Genomic DNA, 23,004 nt, shown 5'->3' with positions numbered 1-23,004 from the left:
AAAAAGAGCTGTTTAATTTGGAAAAAATTTGGAAAATTTTAGAAATTGTTCCTGTATTTATTTTATGGCTTGACTAGCTTAACAAAGATTGCATGTCTTTAATATCATCTAGTGTCTGTGCAACATAATGCTTTTCTTTTTACTCATCACCTCATACATAGAACAATTTTATTTTGTGAATAGTTACCACGTGGTTAAAGTACGTTATAAAGTTCTGAGACAATATTACTGGGATTACTCTGAAGATTGAACACATTTTGGATGTGAATCCCAGGAAAATTCTTGAAATAAAATAAATTCAAATATTGCTTTAAAAATGTGCATTTTGGATGGTTTACAGCCTTGAGATTTGGTTTGACATCTGCAGATGTTATTTAACTTGTACTCAGGAATTCAGAAAAGATTTTTCTGTGTTTTGTCATGGTCATCTCTATATTCATCCCCTCATGTCATTTTATATATATATATATATATTGTTTTAATAAAACCAGGGAAAAAAATTAAACCACTTTTACAGTCTGTACTTGTACAAGCTTGTACTGTAAAAGCATCCTCATTAATTACCTTCTAGATTTTTTTTTCTGAATCTCATGGTATGACCTTTTTCTTCATAAATGTACTTTACCCTCTCACCTAAAACTTCAGTTCCTTTTGATACCAGGTTAACAGGGAAATGACACACTTCTTCAAGCATCCTTACAAATGTTCCTCTATTTTGAGTCACTTCCAATAGACAGGCTCTGCAATCAACAATCCTAATGTGAAGGTGCTTTCTCTGAACTGAACAGTACATTGAATCATATCCATCAAACTTTACAACTGTAGCAATCCATGAAGAAGTTAAATGGAAACTCCATTAAAGAAAAAATCAGAAATCTGTGTGACATTACCCTCAATATTTGTGTCTCATCCTTGTTTTTATCATAGGAATGACACAGGTTTTTCTGTTTTTGATAGAAACTGTACTGGATCCTTCATTACTTATGTATTTGAAGAGATTAATTTGGTGGGGGAATCAGTTATAAACATCATTCTGTATTCCAAAAGAAGCTATACAGAGGACTTTTGTCTTTATTTTCTGGATGTTAATATACCACAGTGGTGTGAAGAGTTAAGGTATAATTCTAAATCTTACCACCTTCCTGTTCTAACTTGGATTCTTCCCTTAATAAAAAGGGATCTGCAGTAGCAGTCACACCAGCTAATGACGGTGGAAAAGAGTACAACGATAACAGTTGGCACCAAATAATTGCTACAAGAATTCAAGCTCTGGGAAACATCACAGTGGATGGGCAGTACACAGGTAATCAATCTAGATTTGCTTCATTATTTTGGTACTATTCAGGTTGTTGCTCACTTGCTTACTTTCTCACTACTTGTGCACATCCATACAACAAAAAATTCACTCTTATTTATTTATTTATTTTTTTAAACAAAATAGCTCCTCTTTTGTCAATGCGTCTGAAGTATGTGTCTGCTGTGAATCTGATAATGTAATACTAGGAATGAGAAGTCTGCTTTTTTATGCTCATGAATGTATGATTGTGCTGATGCTCTTTTGTAAAATAGAATTGAAAATATTTCCAGGATATGTATGGGGAAATATTAGGAGATGTTCTACATTAGCATTTTTTATCCAATGTCAATATTCTGTTGAGCTGAAAATCTGTTGAAAGTATAAACACAAGAATCTTGACCTATTTTGTTTAGGTTCTTCCTTAGCTGCTAGTGGCAGTACCATTATTGGAGAGAACACTGGAGTTTTTGTTGGAGGAATTCCACAGGGTTATTCTATTGTAAGAAGGGATGTAGGTGAGTATGACTGTGGTCTACATAATATGGTGTACCTGGAATCCTAGACAGTGGCACTGACTTAACTGCCTTTTCAGCAGTGTGGGCTGTATTGACGTTGTGCCAGGAACATGAGGACCATACTTAATTTGCATAATTATTTACATAACAATTTGGAAAAAATAAGCCTACGCAGGTTGTTTAATTCTATATTTTTGGGACAGACTGAAATATCTGTATATGTGTTTTAATCAGCAGTAAAGCAATGTTACATCTAATGAGGTCTGTGTATATTTTAATGAATTATATAACTACAGAATTATAGAACTGTGTCTGCAAGCAAGTTGTATAGGTGAAGCTTATGTGTGTGTTTTACATTCTAGATTCCAAAGTTATTTTCCAAAAATGCATGAAAATTGTTTTTGCTAGCTTAGACATAAGGTTGTGCATCCCACCTGGTTGCAGAAATAGAATGTAGTGGCCTTTTTTAGGATCCTTCAGGGACTGTTGCATTGAACTTAGTGGTGTATGAATATATCTGTATTCTACAGCTGTATTTGTGTGGAGCTAGATCATTGCTGGCTTCCACAGAATCAACAGACATATGCCTTTATATATAAACTTGGCCTATATGCCAAGAGTATAGTCTACCAACAGATAACTGGTACTTTATAGTTCATAAAAAAACAGGATACAATAAGCTGTTCTCAGTGGATTCATATCCAGATTTACATTTTTTCATATAAATCTGAAAGCCAAACTGTTCATTAAGTTTGCATTCCCAACAGTGATAAAGACATGAAATTTAATTGACGGCTTGCACTGAGGTACACTATAATACAACTTCCTCTTTACCTTCTCTACTTCAGCTTACTAAATCCACAAGTTATGTGCATGTGTTCTTCTAAAACCTTTAGTTCATAAAATTATCGAGGATGTTTTCCGCAAAAACCTCTGCTAAATAATAAAAATCACATTAAATATCTTTCAAGAGAATACTGTCTACAAAACCAGATTTATACTTTTGTCTCCAGTAAAGAAAAAGAGACAGAAGTCATACATGAGTATTCTTTTTTCTTTTTTTTTTTTTTTTTTTTTTTAAATTGAAACAAGGAAATAAGAACTTCCTGATGGATCTTCTAGAAGTGTATTCACCCGTTGAAGCTTTTGCAACATTGCTTTTTCCTATTTAGCAGATGCATGCCTTTCTTCACAATATCCACAACAGTTCAATAGTTTTTTGTTGTTTTTTTTTTTTTTTTTTTTAGAGAGAATAAGCCTAAAATATTTCCTTGGAATCTTCATAGAGTAGTTGTATTCTGCTGAGCTGATGTCACCTGTATGCAATATCTCAACAAGTTTAAAATTTTCTGGCTATGTGGTAGTAGCTGCTGTCCTTAGTGACTAGATGCATTCATAAATCTGAATTTAGTTTGGAGACAGATTTATGAAGTTAATGATAGTGGTTATCAATTCAAAAAATGCACATATGTGATAGGGTATGATATGCATTCATCCCTATGCTTAGTTGCAGGTGATTGGCTTTAATGAATGATTTTCTTTTTCTTCAGGGATGAAGACGATAATCCAGAAAGGATTTGTGGGGTGTCTCAGTGACTTTTTTTTGAAAAAAATGCATACACCCTATGAAAACTGGGAATCTTTGGACTGGCAGGATGCTGAAGAGCAAAACAACGTCTATCATATTTGGGAAGGGTGCCCCACTGTCCTCTCAGAAGGAGCACATTTTCTTGGCAAAGGTAATTTGCTGTACTCTGTACTAGCCATGTATGTTCTTGCAACCTAAAAGGGAGTCACGTTGAAAGTATTACAGTGATCTGATTTTCAAAGCAATTTTAGTTATATAGGATTATTTTTAAATGCTTTAAACTTGCTTTCATGGAGAGGTGGTGCTGCTCTAACTGCAGGTAGATTTGTTTATATTTTTTAGAAAGTCAGGTGTCCATAATATATAAAAAAATGCCGGGTCTCACATTGTGGCAAGATGTTAGGACATTGCACCAGTTTGGTTTGTTACAATAAATTACAGAGAAGTGTCATTTACAAAGCTGAGTGAAAGCTATAAACCTTAGTCTTGAAACCTCTGAGATCTTTGTGTCCAAGCAGAAAGTAGCATCTAGATTTCTGCTTTTGGCTTCTTGAGCCTATTATTTCTGTATTTGATTAACTTATTCATGTATTTACTTTCTTTCAAGGCTTCCTAGAATTGCATTCAGATGTTTTCAGTGGCGGACAGGAATTTGAGATCTCCTTCAAATTCAGAACAGATCAACTGAATGGATTGCTTTTGTTCGTTTACAATAAAGATGGTCCAGATTATCTTGCAGTAAGTTTAGAAATCAGTACAAATAACTGTATTCAGGTATGATCATTGAGTTTTGCTTACTAAGATACACCCAGCAGATAAGTTAGCCATGTTATTTATAATAAGAAAAATATCAGTATATGAAAAAGCAGAATTACTCTCTTTGCTGAAGTGACTAAAAAGTAGAATAAGAGACTTGTATTAAAAGAGTTCTCTTCATTTTTGGTTCATTTATCAATAAGATGTATTCATTTTGATTTAAAATACGAGAATTGCCATACAGACTGAAATTAGTGGTCCAGTTTAATCCCATCTCACCTCTTTCACTGTTTTTTCAAAATTGTTGAGAAAGCTGCAAAAGTCCTGTATTAGGCAAATTTGTGAGAGATGCATATGGGCTTTCATTTTGTGTCTGTTAAATAAGACTGTTTTATGCTTAGGACTTTAGTTAAGGTTGAATATGTTTGTTGCAGTTTTTCAAACTCGTTGTATTGACTACATGGTTCTGTTTTTGTATTTTTCTTCTTCCAAGGATTTTGAATATAATTAGATGGTGGTCACCACTGAATAGTGGGTCAACTACAGTTATTACTTGCACCAACTAGTAGCTATTAAAGAGGATTACATTGAAAGTAGTATTTCTTTTTAGTAGATCCGAGAAGCAATCATTTACATATAGAGATTTTTGAGTCTATTGTTATTCTTTATAACCTGACCTGCCCTTTCCATTTCTATTTTATTTGTTTATTTATTACTTTGCAGCTGTTTTGCTAATGGCTTGTCATGTCAAAGCCTGTTTTATTGTATGGCATTATATCTAATGTGCTCTTTCTTTTAAACTTCTGACATAAAGCATATAAATATATTTTTCTCCTTTTCAGGTCAGCTATAACTTACTCTGTATTTACTTTTTATATTATTATTTTCAGCAGTTGTTTTTTTCCTGGATTTCGAATTCTTCTAGTCCTGATTGCTTCCTCCTTTTCAAGCAGCCTTGGTTCAGAAATTATAATGAGTTGCAATAGCAAGTCTTTTTAATTACATGCTATTGCTTTAGTTTGTCCTCAAGTAATGACCAGAGTTATGGGCTAGTAGCATAAGATGCTATATACACTATTGTCCCACACTAAAAAGACTAGTATGTATGTAATTCATGGTACGAGGGCACTATTTACTTGAACAGTATTCACAGGGACAAATGTGGGGCTTGGGTTCTTCTGGAGATTCTTGTGGCATGTGGTCCTTGTTTCCTTTCTCTTGCTCTGTGAAAGACTAACAGAAATATGAGAAAAGCTCTGGCTATAAAAGAGTGAGGGGACTTAGTAAATTTAAAGTGTAGTCAAAAGCACAATGTAGACAAAAAAACTTTTGTTATGTACTCATACTGCCAGATTTTTGCCAGTTTTACATTTATATTATTTTTAACAACAAATATTGTGCTTAGTTTTCATAGCATTTTTTCTAAACCAAGTAAAAAATGTTTAATCTCCCTTTACACCTAACTGGGACATCTCCATAACCTTGGAATGAGGAATTTTAGAGAGGATGACTATATGCATGCTTTTCCAACCCTTGCAGCTTTGTGTTATGCACATACATAATGATGACAGAAGGTTTTTCCGTACACTTGAGCTCACAAAAAAAGGTTAATAGAAAGTGAAAATGAGGTGTGTAGCATGTTGCGCATGAGCTACGATGTCTCTGTTAGGAGCTTTGGTCAGGAGACACTTGCACTGCAAAACAGATTAGAAGATACCACTTATCCTGAGCACATTGTATGATGGTATTCCCTGACCCATCCCTTTGCATAGATCACAGCTCTCTTATTAGCTTTATAGTTTTGGAATGACTAGCTAGACACATGGCTGCCTGCTACCAAACTGCCAAAGAGTCTATCTTGTCTTCTGGCCAAGACAAAATTATGTCCTAGAAAGGTGCTCTGTGTAAAGGTCATTTCTTCCACGAGTTCCAAGCCCTGAGATAATTCACTGAAGTTAGAGAGGTCAATCTGATTCTCTTTGGATCCAGACATAATAATTTTGAGCAAACTATGAACAGATAACGTAGTATGAATTGCTCACTCTTGCTCTGGCATGTGTCTCCCCATGAAAACAAGAAAAACAGAAACAACAACAAAATTCTAATATCTAACTGTGATTTTTTCCTGTTAGAACTTGTTTGTTGCATCTCATCTTTTCACTATGTACATCTGAGAAGAATGTGGGTCTGTCTTCTCTATATCCTTCCACAAGGTAGTTGAACAGAGGTGAATGTTCTCATCACACCTACTCTTATGACTGAATAAATCTGGTTCTCCCAGCCTCTTTTCATATGTCATGTACTCCAACTCTGAGCAACTTGGTGCCCTTCCACTCAATTTACTCCAGTGTGTCAATATATCTTCCTTAGACCCACTGACTGCCCTCTTTCTAATACAGCCCAGTACCTGGTTGATCTTCATCATTTTGAGGGTACACTGCTGACCAGTGTTCAATTTGTAATCAACCTGGACCCTCCAAGTCATTTTCTTCAAAGCTGCTTTTTATTGCCTAAAATATCAGCTGCAGCCTCTTTACTATCACTTGCAAACTTCCTAAGAGTACATTCCTTCAATTTCCCAGGTCATTAATACATTTTTTAAAAATAATTGGTCCCAGTATCAATACCTGAGATGCCACAAGTAACCAGCTGCTTGTTGAACATGCTAGCATGCCTGTGGAAACTCTCCTTGCACTTTGTGTCCTTTTCCATATTCTGTCTGAGCTTTGTCTTTCTTGATTCTAACACTGCATGCTCAAAGTAAGAATTGTGTGTAGAGGAACTATATAATTGCAAGTTGCAGTGATGCTTAATATCTGTACTCCAAATTCTAAAAAGTATGCTTTTAACCACTGAACTGAGAACCTGTTCAGGTTTGGGGTTTTAGCGTAATGATCTTAATTTGTCTCTGGTGAGAGACGCTAACTAACATGTCCGTCAGGAGAATGAGATGATCTTCATGGTTTAACATCATAATGTATGTCCAGAAGATAAATTGACAATCAAACATTTTTAAAGTGGTCTCAGAATTTTATCAAAAGTAAACAGTTCATGAGATGTTTTTTCTAAACCTTTGCTTGGTACCAGAGAGAACCTGTAAATGCCAGATATATCCAGGACTTTTTATTTTTTTTTTATTTTTATCTTCATCATGCAGAAAAGTTCAAACTGAACAGTGGTCTTCTAGCTGTTCTTCAGCACTCTAAATGTCAGTACAGGACATCACAAAAAGCAGAAGCATCTATCTCTGCCTGCTTTCTGCTTTCAGACAATATCAAACTGAGTAAATTGGAAGAGGGGATGTGCTGAGTTGATCACCCCATGTTGATCACCATGTCTTCTCTCCAGCTGCTAGGTCTGGCAGTCTTGTTGGTGTACTGCTGTAGTCATACAGGTGAAACACTTTCTTCCCACCAGAACAGTGTGATCCATGTTATTTCTCATCAGTGAAAAAAAAATGACGACTTGTTTGATGGACTGTTTATACAAGCTATAGTATCAATACTGATGCCATGATTTCACCTGTATTTTAATGACCTAAGCTATGAAGGGCTGTTTACCCATTTAAATGGGAAAAGCTGTGGTTCCAAAGAAGCAAATAGGCACAACCCTTGACTTCACAAAAGTCTTGTGAGCAAGCAGTCAGTGTGCAATTTGGAACAGGATAAATATTGCCAGGGGCATCCCTAGTACTGAGTTCTTTCATATACTGGAGTCCCTGTTAAGAAACTACAATCTAATTATGAATACTGCAATATTAATGTTACCAGGAACCCAAATATGTCAGCTTGTCAATACTGGTAATAAGCATATATATTATTATTATTATTATTATTATTTTTAGTTTTTATTTACTTAAGAATTTGTCATGAAAGAAAAAATGCCTTTTTGTGAACTTATCCATATTTCTCAACCACAAGTTCATCATCAAAATGTTTAGTGCTTTATACCTGCCAATTTACACTCTCACCCTACTTGCACTCAATTCAGTGTTAGTATAAAGAGTTTTGTAGTAAAGCATTTGGAAACTTCTGCAGTAAAAATTTAAGTAAAATGTGTTTCTATTAGAAAACTGGCACATTAATCTCAAAAAGCACATACAAAAACAATTATTTTCTTGCAAGATTTAGGAGAATGAGGATGAAATACAGAATCAATGTATGCTGGAGAAATTTGAAATTGAGTTCACCAGCCAATTAAAAAAGAGCTTAATCAGGTCTGACATTTCATTTCCTTATTATCTGCTTACATTCTTCCAAAAAAAAAAAAAAAAATTGATAGATAAAATGCTGTTTTCTCATTCTCAAAAAAAAAAAAAAAATAAAAAAGGAAAACAGTCCTGATTCATTGTCTTTTCTTTTTACTTTGTTACATCAGTGCCAAATTAGTTGTCAAAAAACAACAAACAAACATACACACAGAATATGTGTTCCTACATTTTGAATTTAACTGATGCACTGTATTTAGCATGGTTTGTGCAAACAATTTTACTTGAATTTCTGCTATCCTGAAGATAAAATATCATTATCATTTTAAAACTTGATTTATTTTTTAAATATCTGCAGTGTACTCATCTTTCATTGTTCTGTGTGTGATATCTTTTTCAAAATCTTTTCTCTGTTTTAAAATCTATAGATTGAGCTTAAAAGTGGAATATTAAACGTCTTGTTAAAAACGGGCACTGTCTTTACACAACTGGATCTTTGGTTAGGACTGTCCTATTGTGATGGAAAGTGGAAGAAAGTAACTGTGAACAAGGAGGGCTCTGTAGTTTCAGCAAGTATGGATGAACTGAGAGAGCAGACGTTGGAACCCCATCTTCAGCAACTAAAAGTAAACTCACCTATCTACATAGGTGGAATCCCCCCTGAGATTCAGAGTTTTTATAAAGAGCTGGGGCCAGAACAAGGTAAGGTGACACCAAGACCAACTTATGTTTTTCAAAAACTAGTGCCATGCGCAAGGTTGTTGGTGGATGCTCTGCTCATAGTATAAATTCATGAGTATATAACATTTATCGACACTAGCAGAGAAGTAATTCATCCTCCCATCCATTGCTATTTTAACTGCAGTTATCCATACACATTCAGCTTAATTTACCCCTGATCCTTTTGTAATGCTATAGAGTCTTTCCAAGCTAGTGACATATGGAACAATCCAAGTTATAAGAGAGAAGAAATTGGAGAATAGCAAATAGTTATCTGAGATACCCAACCGGAAGAGCTCAGATCACTCTCAGAGAAAGCCAGTTCTGATCAACTTGTTTCACTTGATCAGCTTGTCATGTTAGTCAAAGATCTGGAATACAAAACCAATGGAACGGAGTGCAAACAGCTTAAATCACTGTAATGAGGCTGGATGCTGGCACACGTAGCAAACAGTGTAAGGGCTTATTAGTCCGTTTGCAGACAATACTGATTATGGTCTAAAAAAATAGTATAAAATCCTGAATTTGGATTTTGGCTATGTTACCTGGTGGTCTTTTTCACATTACCAAGAGGAAGAGAGACGTCCACTGTGACCCTTTTGCTCTGGGATAGGTCATATTTATAGAAAAAAGAAAAAAGCATTATTTATAGTCTGAACCTAAGGATTGACTGTATGAAATATAGTCATCAAGCTGTCTAAAAATTACCCATTTACTGTTTGGGTGTGGATTTTTGTTACTTGTGATACTATTCATCAGTCCTTGTGTATTTTTTGGATACAATGGGCAAAAAAATTGCAGTCAGTGTGTGTTTAGTGGGAAATCTATTTGGTAACTTTACACATTAAATGCATGCATTCAAGTAAGCTTTGCAGAGCTTCATAGAAGCCTTGTGAATTCACAGCTACAGAACGGATTGAATCAAATCAAAGTGCTAACATTCACAGCTCAAAAATATTGTTTTAAACATTCTTCCAGCTGTAGGTATCACACATTTTCTAATCTTCCTCCAGGTTCCATATGCACAATTTTTATGGCACAAAAGAGCTACCAAGTCATAGCCTGACAGTGTTGCCTCATAGCAGATGGTATGGCCTTGTTGGTGAATGCATTCTCAGTTCCTGCAGCAAAGGGATGTGTGAACAAAGAATCTAGGGCAAAATAACATCTAAAGTAAATGCCTGAAGTGAATATTCAGGCACATCAGTTAATGTTACTTTTTTCACCACTTGCCCAGCACACTGCAAAATAAGATGGCAGCAGTAAATTTGGTTTTAGAACTTCTGATGACAAAAATATTTTTGTGTTCCTAAATGAAGATTTAGATGAGCAAGATTAGACATCCACATATTAAAATTTTGGCTTAAGTGAATATTTTTAACATATGTCTGACCCTGTCACGTTCTCAAATATAGCCTGTCAGTTTCTATCCATGTGACCAATCAGAATGATATTGGTAATGGCAAGATTGAGCAAAAAGAAAGGAGATAAGGTTGAAACAGGACATAGGTCCACAGGATGTTAGGGCACACAGTCCAGAAAGTATTTACATCTGTATTTTGCTTTTTTTAATGTCACTTTGAAATAAGCTTGTGTTACTAGACTGTTATAATTAGTAGTAAACATGCTATCAACACTACATACTTAATATACTTTTTATTTAATCCTTTTTATTTCAATTTTGCTTTATACAACTCCCTAAAACATAGAGTTTTGAAATGTACTTTTATTTAGGAATATAATTATGTATTGATATGATAAATGGAATATGGAGACTTTCCCATGTTAATAAATATTTACCAAAGGTTTTCTCAATTAATGTCTGCTTGGTAGTAAATTTGGAAAAAATGCATGTTGTTTTCTTCACCTCAAGCAAGGGATAAATATCCTCCTCCTCCTCCCCTCTCTCTCCCACCCCTCTTCTCTATGTCACATACTTTATTTTAAGAAATTTCAGCTAGAGGCTGTGGGCCTTTGCATGACACATCACATGTAGTCCTGAGAAGTCACTGTGGAGGGGAGCTGGCAGGAAAGTTTGTGAGAATTTGTACTGTGATTATTTATTCTGCAGCTTCCTGAGCATAAACAAAAAACTACTTGGCTGATGTCAGAAGTCTATAAATAGTGATAAATGCATCTAGAATGATATTTAAATAATAATAATAATAATAATAATAATAATAATAATAATAAGGGATTAAAATAGGTTATGTAGTATGCATCCCAATCACAAATAAAGGAATGCTTCATTTTGTCTCATTATTAAGATGCTTGTGGAGACTGGGATTAATTCTTTCCTCTGCCACAGACACAGAAACCAACCAAATCTCTGTGGAGTACAGGTTGAGCTTAAGTTAAGATTTGTCTATTTAAAAAAGCAGTATCTCTCAATTCCCAGCATGGTGAAGAGGGAAGGTGTTTTATAGGATTATTCAAAATAGGTATCCACCTTCAATGCCACTTCCTTTTTCCATGAACTATGCATGAATATTGGATTCTTCTGAATTCTTAACTCAGGTGGCTAAGCGTGAATACTGCTTTCATCTTCCATCTTGTAGAAATAAAGGCTATAAAAGCCTTTAGATATAATAGATATATAGTATAATATAATGGATAGATATATAAAATATATATAATATATATCTATAAATATATATATACATGAATAGATATAATATATATAATTATATATCTATATAAATATATATTATCTAGATATCTATATATAAATGTAGATATAAATCTATAAATGCTTGCACAAAGCTGAAAAAGAGCATTGATCTCTGAGAGACTGATTTTTAATTTGCAAAGTTAACACTAAAATGAACTGAATTCTTCAGTTTGGTTACTGTTTCCATTGGATTTACATTAACCACTGACTGCAGAACTTTACCCAGATCTGAGAACTGTTTTACATCTATGTATTAATTTATTTATAAATTATATCATAGAAATATAAGGAAACTTGAAGAACTGCACCCTGAAATTTTGTGATTTTTTTTTTTTGCAAATAACTAATTTAACATATTTATAATGTTGGTAAGAATGCAAGACACACACTGAACCATCTATGTACACATATATACAAATAAGTATAAAAGTTACTTAATTTTTTCAAGTAACCAAACAGTTTGGGGGTTATAATTTCAGAATATGCTTGCAAGCAGTATACCAGATATACCTGTATTAGAATGATCTGATATACCTCTGTCATCTCCTCAGTATGTTTTTAATCTACATATTCTCAGTTTGAAGAGAATGTATCAAAGCATCAGCAAGCAACAGAAAGCTGATTTTCAAATTCAGAATCATTTTTATGGTAATAATTTTAAAGGCAGAAGGATGGAGCAGAAAACAAGTATTTTGTCATGGGATGGAATTGGTAACAATGAAAGTACAGTTCAGTAAGGCAAGAATTCCACACTAGAATTTTGACTAACATTTTGTCTTGACAGGGGAGACACAATTCTCATGTTGGAAATTAACATTTTCACAGTACAGTCTTTAATGCTGAAGATATAGAATTGAAAGGAACAAAAATGACTCTTAATTAATGACTGAGGCTCTTTATGTGATACTAATCCCTTACTGTTTGCTAGGTTTCGGTGGTTGCATGAAGGATGTTAAATTTACACGAGGTGCTGTCGTTAACTTGGCATCTGTGTCCAGCAGCGCTGTCAGAGTCAATCTGGACGGATGCCTATCAACTGACAGTGCTGTTAACTGCAGGGGAAATGACTCCATCCTAGTATACCGAGGAAAAGAGCAGAGTGTTTATGAGAATGGTCTACAACCCTTTACAGGTAACACATTGGTTCCTTAAACAAAATACATCATTTTTATTTTGTTCCGTATTAATGTGTTACTGTGTTCAGTCTTTTTTTTTTTTTTCTTTTTCTCCCCTTTTATGTTTCTCTGTTTTCTTTGAAGAATACCTTTATAGGGTGGTTGCCTCAAATGAAGGAGGATCAGTATCTAGTGTATGGACCCATGTTCGTACAAGAGAATCAGGTAAATACTTATATACAAGTATTATACTTATATATAATACTTATATGTAAGCCTTAATACTTAAGGCTTACTTATATCTTTTTTATTTTTTTCTTCCATATGCTACCTAATCTAACCTAATGTTAGGTTAGAGGAAATCCCACAACAATTCTGAGCAGTCTAAGTTGCATAGTATTTCTAAAGGGGCCAAAACTGCTTGATGCTTTGGATAGGTAGCAAGTTACTGTCTTATTTCAGCTATAATGTGTTCAGGCAAAAAATTTCCACATATATAGACATGCATCTAGGCACATTGATACGTGCATATCCAAACTCACATTATGGAAGTCTGCTAGAGGAAGTAAATTTTCTATTTTTCCTATGTATAACCAAGTGATACAAAATCAAGTGCAGAGAAAGGAGATAGCAGGAGCAAGCTGTGGAGGATGAGAGGCCATGTAGTTAGTGAGAAGAGGGTCTAGTACAAGCTTTTATTTACATTGCCTGCACATGGCTATGCTGCTCAGTGCTGTTGAATGATGAGAATGGGGGAAGGATTCTTTTTACAAGTAACCTGTAGATTGTGTGTGAAAATACAGTAATATTTAACAGAAAAGCAACATGTGCCTTGTGGAAAGGGTTTCAAAGGAACATAATACCTGCTGAGCCTTAAAGATCACATTTGTCTTACATTTCATGAAGAGAATTTAAAGGACATTTTTTTTTTTTTTTTTTTTTTTTTCCCAAACTTTATTGAGCCAGAAAGTTTTAAGGCCTACAGTTCTGCATTTTTTATTTACTCAACTTTTCCAACTTTTTCTAACTGCATTCCATTAATGCAGAGAATTCATTTGATGCAAGATAGTCAATGTACAATCTTAAAAAAAAAATAAAAATGCCCTGTGTTAATATTTGACTTGCAGTGCACTCCTACACAACTTAGCATTGTTATTTTGCATACCACCCAGAAGAAAGAAGATGCATATATATTTTCATATCAACTCTCTGACCACAGAAGGTTTTCCCATAAATTTGTTTGCAAGCTGACCACAGCATTGAGCAACTACATGTTCCCTAGGGTTGGAGAATAATTGCACTATTTAATTATTTTTGAGTTGTTTTTGAGATGTCCCTTATGAGAAGAACATCTGCTATACAGTACCTTACCTTGCCCTGTAATACATTTCAGAACTAATAAAATCAATATAATACTGTAGTAACCGAAACTTTCCTAGACTATCACATTCCTTCTTTATACAGGCATTACTACTTCCAAGTATTTTTATGTTTTGCATTCTGGTACCTTTCTTATCAGAAATAAACAAAAAAAAATCAGAAAAAAAATAGCAAACAATGTCCGCATTTATATTTAATGAAACTAAACAATAAAATTACAAAAAAAAAAAAAAAAAGAGTGGTTATTTGATGGTGAGAAAAGCAAATGAATATCAGCAAGGCTAGGGAGACCACATGCATTTACAGCAAATTCATCATCCATCATCCTGCCATAGTGTTCCTTGGGCCTTTCCTCTGTATCCCTTGTGCAGTCATCTGTGATGAAGTTGTTACTGGACAGACCTTTATTTGGTATAGCAATATCTAATAAATAGTTAAAGGTTATGGGAAATGGGATGCTTTTTTTTTTTTTTTTTTTTTTTTTTATTAGTAACATTATGCATACATGAGTCTGGCTTTCCAGTTCTTTTGAACATCTTCAGTTGTCTTTTTTCTCCCCACTGACACCCCCCAATCCTATGGAATGATCAGAAGCAAAGGGTTTTTGCAAAAGGGCCTAAGAAGTGTCTGCTTTGCCCTGAGACAGTTGTCCAGCATTTTGCAAACATGCAAGTAAATTAGTAAGTTTAAATTTTTGAAGCAGTTTTGTAAATGAAGGTGCACAGTTTTAGAGATGTTCCATATTTGTGGCATTCTGTGGCTTAGATATCCAACAGATAAAAGCCAAACCCTTCTGTATTGAAGTAACATCTTGCTTCATTCAGTTGCATGATTATAAAACCTGCATTTGTTAGCTATTTACAATCCAAATCCTCTTTTTGAGTGATGCTTAAATATATTTGATACATTAAATGTTTTTGGAAAACCTCAACAAGATGAGAAGGAATGCTATGTAGATGGAGTTTTGATGGTTTTGAAATATAGCTTAAACTGAATAGCTCAAGATGTGCAGTCATATTAAATCAATGCTGAAAAGTTACAACTCTAATAAATTGTATTTATGCTAATGGTTGAGTCTGATTTACTGCAGCCATTAAAAGTGAAGAATAGGGGCAATAGTCTCCTTAGAACTGCCATTTTCTCTATTTTCTATTTTATCCTTCCGCAGTTCCACAAAATGTGCCAACTCCCTCAAGAGTTCACAGTATAAATGGTTACAGCATTGAGGTCACCTGGGACAAACCTGCTGGGGTCATAGGTGTAATTGAGAAGTACATTTTGAAAGCATATGAAGAGGATGGTCCCAATGTACCCATCACTAGTGCTGAGCTTGCTGACACTACTATGCTCACAGGTAAATGTTGTCAAGTACCACTTTCTAGGCACATCTAATAACATAGCATGTTTATACCTCCTTTTGTTGAGCTATGAAGTATTACTTGTCTATTTTCGTGTATACAGGTTATATATAATATTTGGATGGGAGGTATGTGTTGTCAGCATCTGCATACATAGCTATGTACTGACTTCAAGGAACAACAGAAATACATCTCAAACACTACAAATATTCTTTTTTAAGCTATTTTTTTCCCAACCCAGTGATAATTTTGGAGGGGAATATTTACTGTTTGTTTTTACTTACTATACATGATGTTTCTTTCTCCCCTCATTTTACATCCAGTTCACCTATGTGAACTTTAAACCTGAGTCCCATAAGATTCTGTTTGACCTGACAGACCAAAGCACTTGATATACTTGCCTAAATTTGACCATGTCAACCTAACTGATTTCAGTGGGAACTAGCATGCATTTATGTATGGTAATCAGATGCTTTGCTTGCTAATACTGGGAAGTGGAGGTAGGTTATTATAGAATGAAGGAATTTATGTCATTGGGTTTATTGGATTTGGTCACCATTGAACTGTGGGTTGTGAACAGAAGCTGTATGAACCACTGCACATGAGGTGTGCTTTCTGGTCTCTTGGTTTTTTTACCTGTAGGAGGCAGACATTTTTAGAAACAGTAAACTCTTTGTCCACTACAAAGAGAACATTTTGGGACATTTCTTCCTGGCAGAAGAGTCTTATTTTCTTATTTACACTTACTTTCACTACATATACTCTGTAAAATTAATTATATAATTTATAAAAAATAAAAACTTGCTAATGACATAATACTCAAAGCTGATGCTTTGATGTGGCTTGGCGTCAGGGAATAAAACAACTGCAAAAAGTGCCTTAACCCTCTGGCAGTATATTACTGCTGCTTTCCTGAAGCCCAGGTAATATGTGCTTAGTGTTTTTACATAAATATGTATGTTTTGTGTTGTTTCTCTGCTATAATGTAGATATAAATTTTCAAGAGCAAGCATGAACATATTTTATCTTCTTCGGTTTGAAAGCTCTTTTGACTATTTGTGAGTAATGTGCTACAATACCAAAACTGCATGGGCTTTCATACTCTGATTTGTTTGATGAAGCTTTTTGTTTGAATACTCTTTATCTATGTTGTATATTCTAAGCATATGAATTAGATGGCTTATGAACAACAGATGTTTGAAATTTAGTTTAATTCTTGTCAGTATTATGCCATGATTGCATGTTAGGGTTATGAGAAAGTCTACACTGGGCTGGACAGGTAAGAGGTATCAGCATGCAGCTTTCAGGAAGCAGAAGGATAAGATTTCTCTTTATATTAAAGTGGCCTTCTCCTTCTTCCAAAGGTCAAAAACCCTCTTTTTCTTCCTGAGCTTTAGCCCCAGATCTCTGTTCAGCCAGGATGGTCTTCTTCCATGCTGGCTTATCTTTCAGCATGTGGGGATGGCCTGCTCCTGTACCTTTAAGATTTCTTTCTTGAAGAGTGTCCAGCTTTCCTGGACTCCTTTGCCCTTCAGGACTGCTTCCCAAGGGACTGTGCCAACCAGTCTCCTTAACAGGCTGAAGTCTGCCCTCTGGAAGTCCAGGATGATAGTTCTACTAACCGTCCTCCTTACTTTTCCAAGAATCAAAAACTATTAATTCATGATCAATGTGCCCAAGACAGCCTCCAAACTTCATGATACGCACAAGTCCTTCTCTATTTGCAAGCTAAAGGTCGAGCAGGACACCATTTCCCATTGGCTCCTTCACCAGCTCTGTCAGGAGGTTATCTTCTACACATTCTAGAAAGCTCCTAGTCTGTTTCCTCTTTGCTGTGTTGTACATGTATTTCCATCAGACATCTCATTAAGTTGAAATCTCCCATGGGAACAAAGGGCTAGCAATTGTGAGACTTCTCCCAGCTGTTTGTAGAATATTTCAGCTGACTTTTCAGCCTGATTAGGCAGTCTGTAACAGAGGCCCACCAGGACATCTGACTCATTGGCCTTCCCCCTTAACCCACAGTTAAAAGTTAAAAAAAAAAAAAAAAAAAAAAGTTCAAAAAGTTCAAAGAAAATGCTGCACAGTCTGCAACATGGTTCCACCTCTTCTGTTTCATAGCACAGAGGTCATCACACATTTAAAGAAAGTAACTTTTTCCTTAGACAACACAAATCTTTCAGATATTGCACACAGCAGTTCTCCCTCTCCTATCTCAATTTTCATGCCTTCAAACCATATTGAGTACTTTGCTATTTGGTATTGCTGGAGTTGCTTATGATGTCAAGTGTTCAGTGTAGCTTCCTTTAGAGGTCCCTGAGCATTGAATGCAACAACATTCCACAAAGCACAAGCAAAGTGATAGATCAGAAAGACTCCTGATGTTTTGGAGAATTTTCAGTTGCAACTTTAAATTTTTATTTACATCTCATATTTTGAAACAAAATGACTTTGGAAAAATCCCTTCTGTTCAGAACCTCAATTTTCAGGTAACAGACAGAATTTAATTTAACAGATTTTAATTTTCTGAAAATAACATTTGCTAATAGTATATCTCAAGTAAGTTTAAATGCAATTGAATAGCCTTTCTTCATCACATGAGCATATTTTACATTACCAGCTCCTTACAATGTTTCAGAAGGGAGAATCGGGTGCCTTAAATCACAAGAAAAGGCTTGATTTTCCCTGCTGAATCCTGTTTATCAAAATTTAACATACAAACAGAACCCCAGCAGGAGATACTGCTTTTGCTTATTTTTTTGAGTTTCCCTGGAAGATTGTATTTAATTTTCTCCCTAATTTCAGGGACTATTTCTTTAGAAATTCCTTTGTTGAATTCCACAAGAAGATGCTACAGTAGTCTCAACAGCTGGGCTAAAGAAAAAGGAGAGAGAAAAGCACTACAGAACTTGGTAGTATCACTAGTGAAGAAACTCTTGTGTTTTTCTACTCCTTCCTTCAGGTTTTCATTCACTGTTAAGCCTAGACAACATTTAAGCTACTGATAGCAAAGTTATGTGAGGGCACAGTCAAGCCCTCTCTATCTTACTCTATCTTATTTTCTTTCCCTGCACCTTTTTATAACCATCTGATATATTTTGTTTTATACTGAGACTGTAAATTCTTTTTAACATTACTATGATCTGTTCTGTGCAGCAGGGTTCAGAGACATAGCTGGAGCACAGTAACAAAAAATTATTAATAGTATTACCTATCCTCTAGAAGGCTGTCCCATGTGTGTCAAATTCAGAAGAACCTGTTGTACCTCTGCCAAGAAGAAAAGCTGAGCTAAATATAATAAATAAACTAAAGCATGCCTTCAAATGAGCATAATATCACTGTCCCAAAAGCCTATTTCTCAAGAAGCATAAAACTCCTCAGGAACCAAAATCCTTCAAAACCTTTTCATCTTCAAAATCACAAACTATTTACATTTATTCAAGAAAGGAATATTCAGCAGATTTAAATCCTTGAAATGAGGACTGACTGTTGAACCAAAAGTTTACTGTGTAAGGCAGTACATATCAACACATTGTTCAGGAGTTATATTCTAGATTGCTTCAAGTTAGATTGTCAAGTTAGAGTGTAAATTCTTGGGGTTCCAGGAATACTGTGCTAGCCCATCTTGTCTTGAGAAAAAACATGTAATAATGTTGAAATGTTACGCATGTGGCCACCCACACTAAGCAGAGTAATAAAAGTACAAGGTCATCGCAACAAGAATTTTTTTTACTTTGAAAGTTGCTTTACTCTGTGTTCCAGTGCATTCCAAATGCCATTACTATGCTGCTATCAAAATTCAGAATATTAATTAGAATCGGTATATAAACAAATGAAAGAAGCTTTAGACATACTATTTATATGTGGACAATGGGTATCTTATGCTTCTAATTTTCTTTGGAATCCAGAATATTGTGGAATCATACCATCATCGGATTTGAGTAGGACCTCTTGAGCACATCCAGCCCATGCCCCCAGCTGAAGCAGGGTCAGCTGCTGTAGCAGGTTTATCAGGACTGTGTCCAGTTTTGTTCTGAAAATCTCAACAGTTGGAGGGTCCACAACCTTTCTGGGCAATTTGTTCCAGTGCCTGACCATCTTCCAAGTAAAAAAAAAAAAAAAAAAAAAAAATTTCTTGCATTCAGATGAAGTTTTCTCTTTCAGTTTGTGCCCATTGACTCTTGTCCTGTCATTGAACACTACTGAGAAGTGGCTGGTTCCTCCTTCATTCCCTCTCATCAGGTATTTATACACAATAACACCTGAGCTTTTTCCTTTCTAGACTTAACAGTCCCAGTTCACTCAGCCTTTCTTCATAAGAGGTGTGCTCCAGTCTTTTAGTCATCTTAGTGGCTCTTTTATAATGTCTGTAGACTTGCTGAAGGTACACTCTTCCTCATCATTAAGGTCATTAATGAAGACATTGAACGATCTTGGTCCCAGTATCCACCCCTGGTGAACACTGCAACTGACTTGCCTCCAACTGGATTTTATGCCACTGATCATAACAGGTCCAGCTACCCAACCAGCTTTCAATCCACTTCACTGTTGACTTACCTGTACTTTGTTGACTTGTCTATGAGGATGTTATGGGAGACAGTGTCAAAAGCTGTAAAATCAAGATAACATCCACTTCCTCATTCATGAATTTATTCAACTCATTGAAGAAGTCTATCAGGTTGGTATATCAATTAGGAAAATCAGTAAGTCAAAGCAAACCCCCTATTGATTCTGCACCAATTTCATCTTTCTTTTAATACAATCCTTTATTTCAGTGGTTTCTGCTATGGCTGGCTGTAAGTTGCCTCCTGTGCTTAGGCAGAGAAGATAGCTTTCAAAAGCTGATTTAAACATCTAGTTTTGTGAGATAGTTACTAACTGGCTTCAGCTGTGGGAAAGTTTAGAGTGCTTTCTGTTCATCCACTTTCCCACAGTGTCTCATTACATCTAGGGGAGAATGAAGAGGGGATTATTACTCAGCCTTAAGGTTTGTCTGGTGTGTCTTAGCAGTTTAACTACCACAAAATTAATCCAGCAAGGTGATCATTTCTCATCTTTATTAATTCTCAAAATACACATAAACACCCCACTGTGTGACATGGAAAACAGCTCATGAGAAATAACTCCTCTAAACTTCTCTTTGAGTTCTTCTTGACTCTCAGTGCTTAAATTAGCATCCTCATGTACTCTGTATCATGCGCTGTATATTCTGTTTTCACAAATGGTTCCTTCTTTAGACAACCTTCAGATAGGATATGGCCTTTTGCATTTACTCATTCTAGCAAAATATTTTCCATTGTCAAGCACATAAGAGAAATACCTTTTACCATTCAAATCAGTGTCATCATAGAATTCAGGAGATCTGCAAGTTTTTTTTTTTGCCACCTCACAGTGACAGGCAATCATAGAATTAGAGAATATCCCGAGTTAGAAGGGACCCATAAGGACCATTGAGTCCAACTCCTGGCTCCACACAGGTCTACCCAAAAATTCAGACCATATGACTAAGAGCACAGTTCAAATGCTTCTTAAATTCAGACAGGCTTGGTGTCATGACTACGCTCCTGGGGAGCCTGTTCTAGTGTGCAACAACCCTCTCAGTGAAGAACCTTTTCCTGATATCCAGCCTGAATCTCTCCTGTCACAGCTTGACACCATTCCTGTGGGTACTATCACTGGTCACTAAAGAGAACAGATTGGCGCCTGCCCCTCCCACTCCCTTTGTGAGGAAGCTGTAGGCCACAGCGAGGTCTCCCCTCAGCCTCCTCTTTTCCAGGCTGAACAGGCCAAGTGACCTCAGCTGCTCCTCATATGTCTTCCCCTCTAGGCCCTTCACCATCTTGGTACCCTTCTCTGGACACTCTGCAATGAAGAACTGTAGTGAAAGTTGCATATAGTAAGAAAGATATCCAGAAAAAAAAAAAAAAAAAAAATCACAGACCTTTTTTTTCCTCACTACAGACTTCTTTTTTAATTTCATATGGTTATTGTATTTTTTTCCTTTTTTCCAAGCTCTGAAATTGTGGCTGCACATGTGATGATGAGAAAATTGTTTACGATTTTCCATCCAAATACCTTTCTTTACATTCCCTGACATGTGCTTATGTTTACTGTTTTATATTTTAGACTTTAGTGTTTGGTAGATGACTATCTCAGGAAAAGTTAATTTGGTGGTTTGATATAGTTAATTAGAGTGGTTAGCTGGTTCTCCTCTCAGAACAGGAAGTCAGGCCTCCTGCCAGCGACTGGTAGGCCTGGGCTCACGAGTAGGTGAAGGAAAGCTCACTGATAGCCTGGAACTATTCAGAGAGGAACTATACTATTCAGAGAAACACTGCCAGGGGAGAGCTCCCTCTAGCAGAATTGAGGAGGAAGAGCTCTGCCACGCCTGAGCAAGCAGTGGAGAGCAGCTATGTCTGCCTGCCAAACCCCACAAAGCTTTGCTGAGAGGCTTGGGGCAGTGGGTTTTGGAGTCACTTGCAGGGTCACCCTGACCACCGCCTCCTGTAGGGTTTGAAAGTCAGGAGGTGGTGGGGGACAGCCCCAGGGCCAGGCCCTACAGTGGTGGGCACAGGGTCCCACAAGACCTGGGGCAACGGTCAGCATGGAAGGACAGGGTACCAACAGCCAAATCAGCCACAGAGCACATGCCAGATAGTGCTGCACTGAGGGGACACAGCCCCATGGAACAGGTTTCACAAAGGCTGTTGCTTCTCTGCATACACATACACACGTTTTGCTTTGTTTTTCAAAACAAATATCTCTGTAAATTATGTTTTTGGAAACGGTACATCAGAATATTATTTAGGTGGACTTAAAATGAAAGTTTGCTGCCTGATGACTCCTGAAAAATGCATTCATCTTCAGGGTTCTACAGGCCTGTAAGTGATTTACCAAAACCATATAGTTTACTACACAAAACCATTAATGAATTACTTGGATATTGCTTTCTTGCACTTCAGCTTACTTGTAATCTCTTTGCACAAATGTTTTGCACTCAAAGTGCTCTCATGCTTCAGTTAGTGAAATTTTTGTAAATTTGCAGAAAAGAATTGCAAACTGTCTAATGTAAGTGCATATGGGGCCAGAGTAATAAAGAGGATTCTGAAATATGTATTCCAGGTTCAATATTGTAATGTCATAAAGCACTCTAGGGAGACACAAAGAGTCACCAAGTACTAACGTTGTTTTGTATTTACTTACAACTAAAATTGGATACTACATTTAAATTAATAAAAGCTGGAATTTTTTATTGAAGGTATTGTTTTCGAGAGCTGATGTTATATTTCAATTGCTTGAACCAGGTTTAAATACAAAAGGTTTGTCATTTTCAGCTAAATTCTTTGTCTTTATCATGGTTTCTTAGAAGTAACTTTTGGTCAGAAGCAGGGATACCT

At 35.8% G+C, this 23,004-nt stretch overlaps 1 protein-coding gene across 1 annotated transcript in view; it reads left to right on the top strand.

Moving 5' to 3' along the window:
- Positions 1–23,004, top strand: part of USH2A (usherin) — a gene marked incomplete at its 3' end in the record, with an annotated part of 393,893 nt that overhangs the window by 152,016 nt on the left and 218,873 nt on the right. Inside the window, exons 22-29 of the mRNA XM_084283630.1 lie at positions 1,177–1,303; positions 1,711–1,812; positions 3,363–3,551; positions 4,008–4,138; positions 8,792–9,065; positions 12,683–12,886; positions 13,014–13,094; positions 15,418–15,603. Of these exons, the coding sequence (XP_084139756.1) occupies positions 1,177–1,303; positions 1,711–1,812; positions 3,363–3,551; positions 4,008–4,138; positions 8,792–9,065; positions 12,683–12,886; positions 13,014–13,094; positions 15,418–15,603 (1,294 nt within the window). The remainder of the gene's footprint in view (positions 1–1,176; positions 1,304–1,710; positions 1,813–3,362; positions 3,552–4,007; positions 4,139–8,791; positions 9,066–12,682; positions 12,887–13,013; positions 13,095–15,417; positions 15,604–23,004) is intronic.

This window comes from Netta rufina (assembly GCF_964035555.1).
Source record: "Netta rufina genome assembly, chromosome: 3".
In the NCBI taxonomy this organism is placed as follows: Eukaryota; Metazoa; Chordata; class Aves; order Anseriformes; family Anatidae; genus Netta; species Netta rufina.
This window is presented reverse-complemented; position numbering and strand designations above follow the sequence as displayed.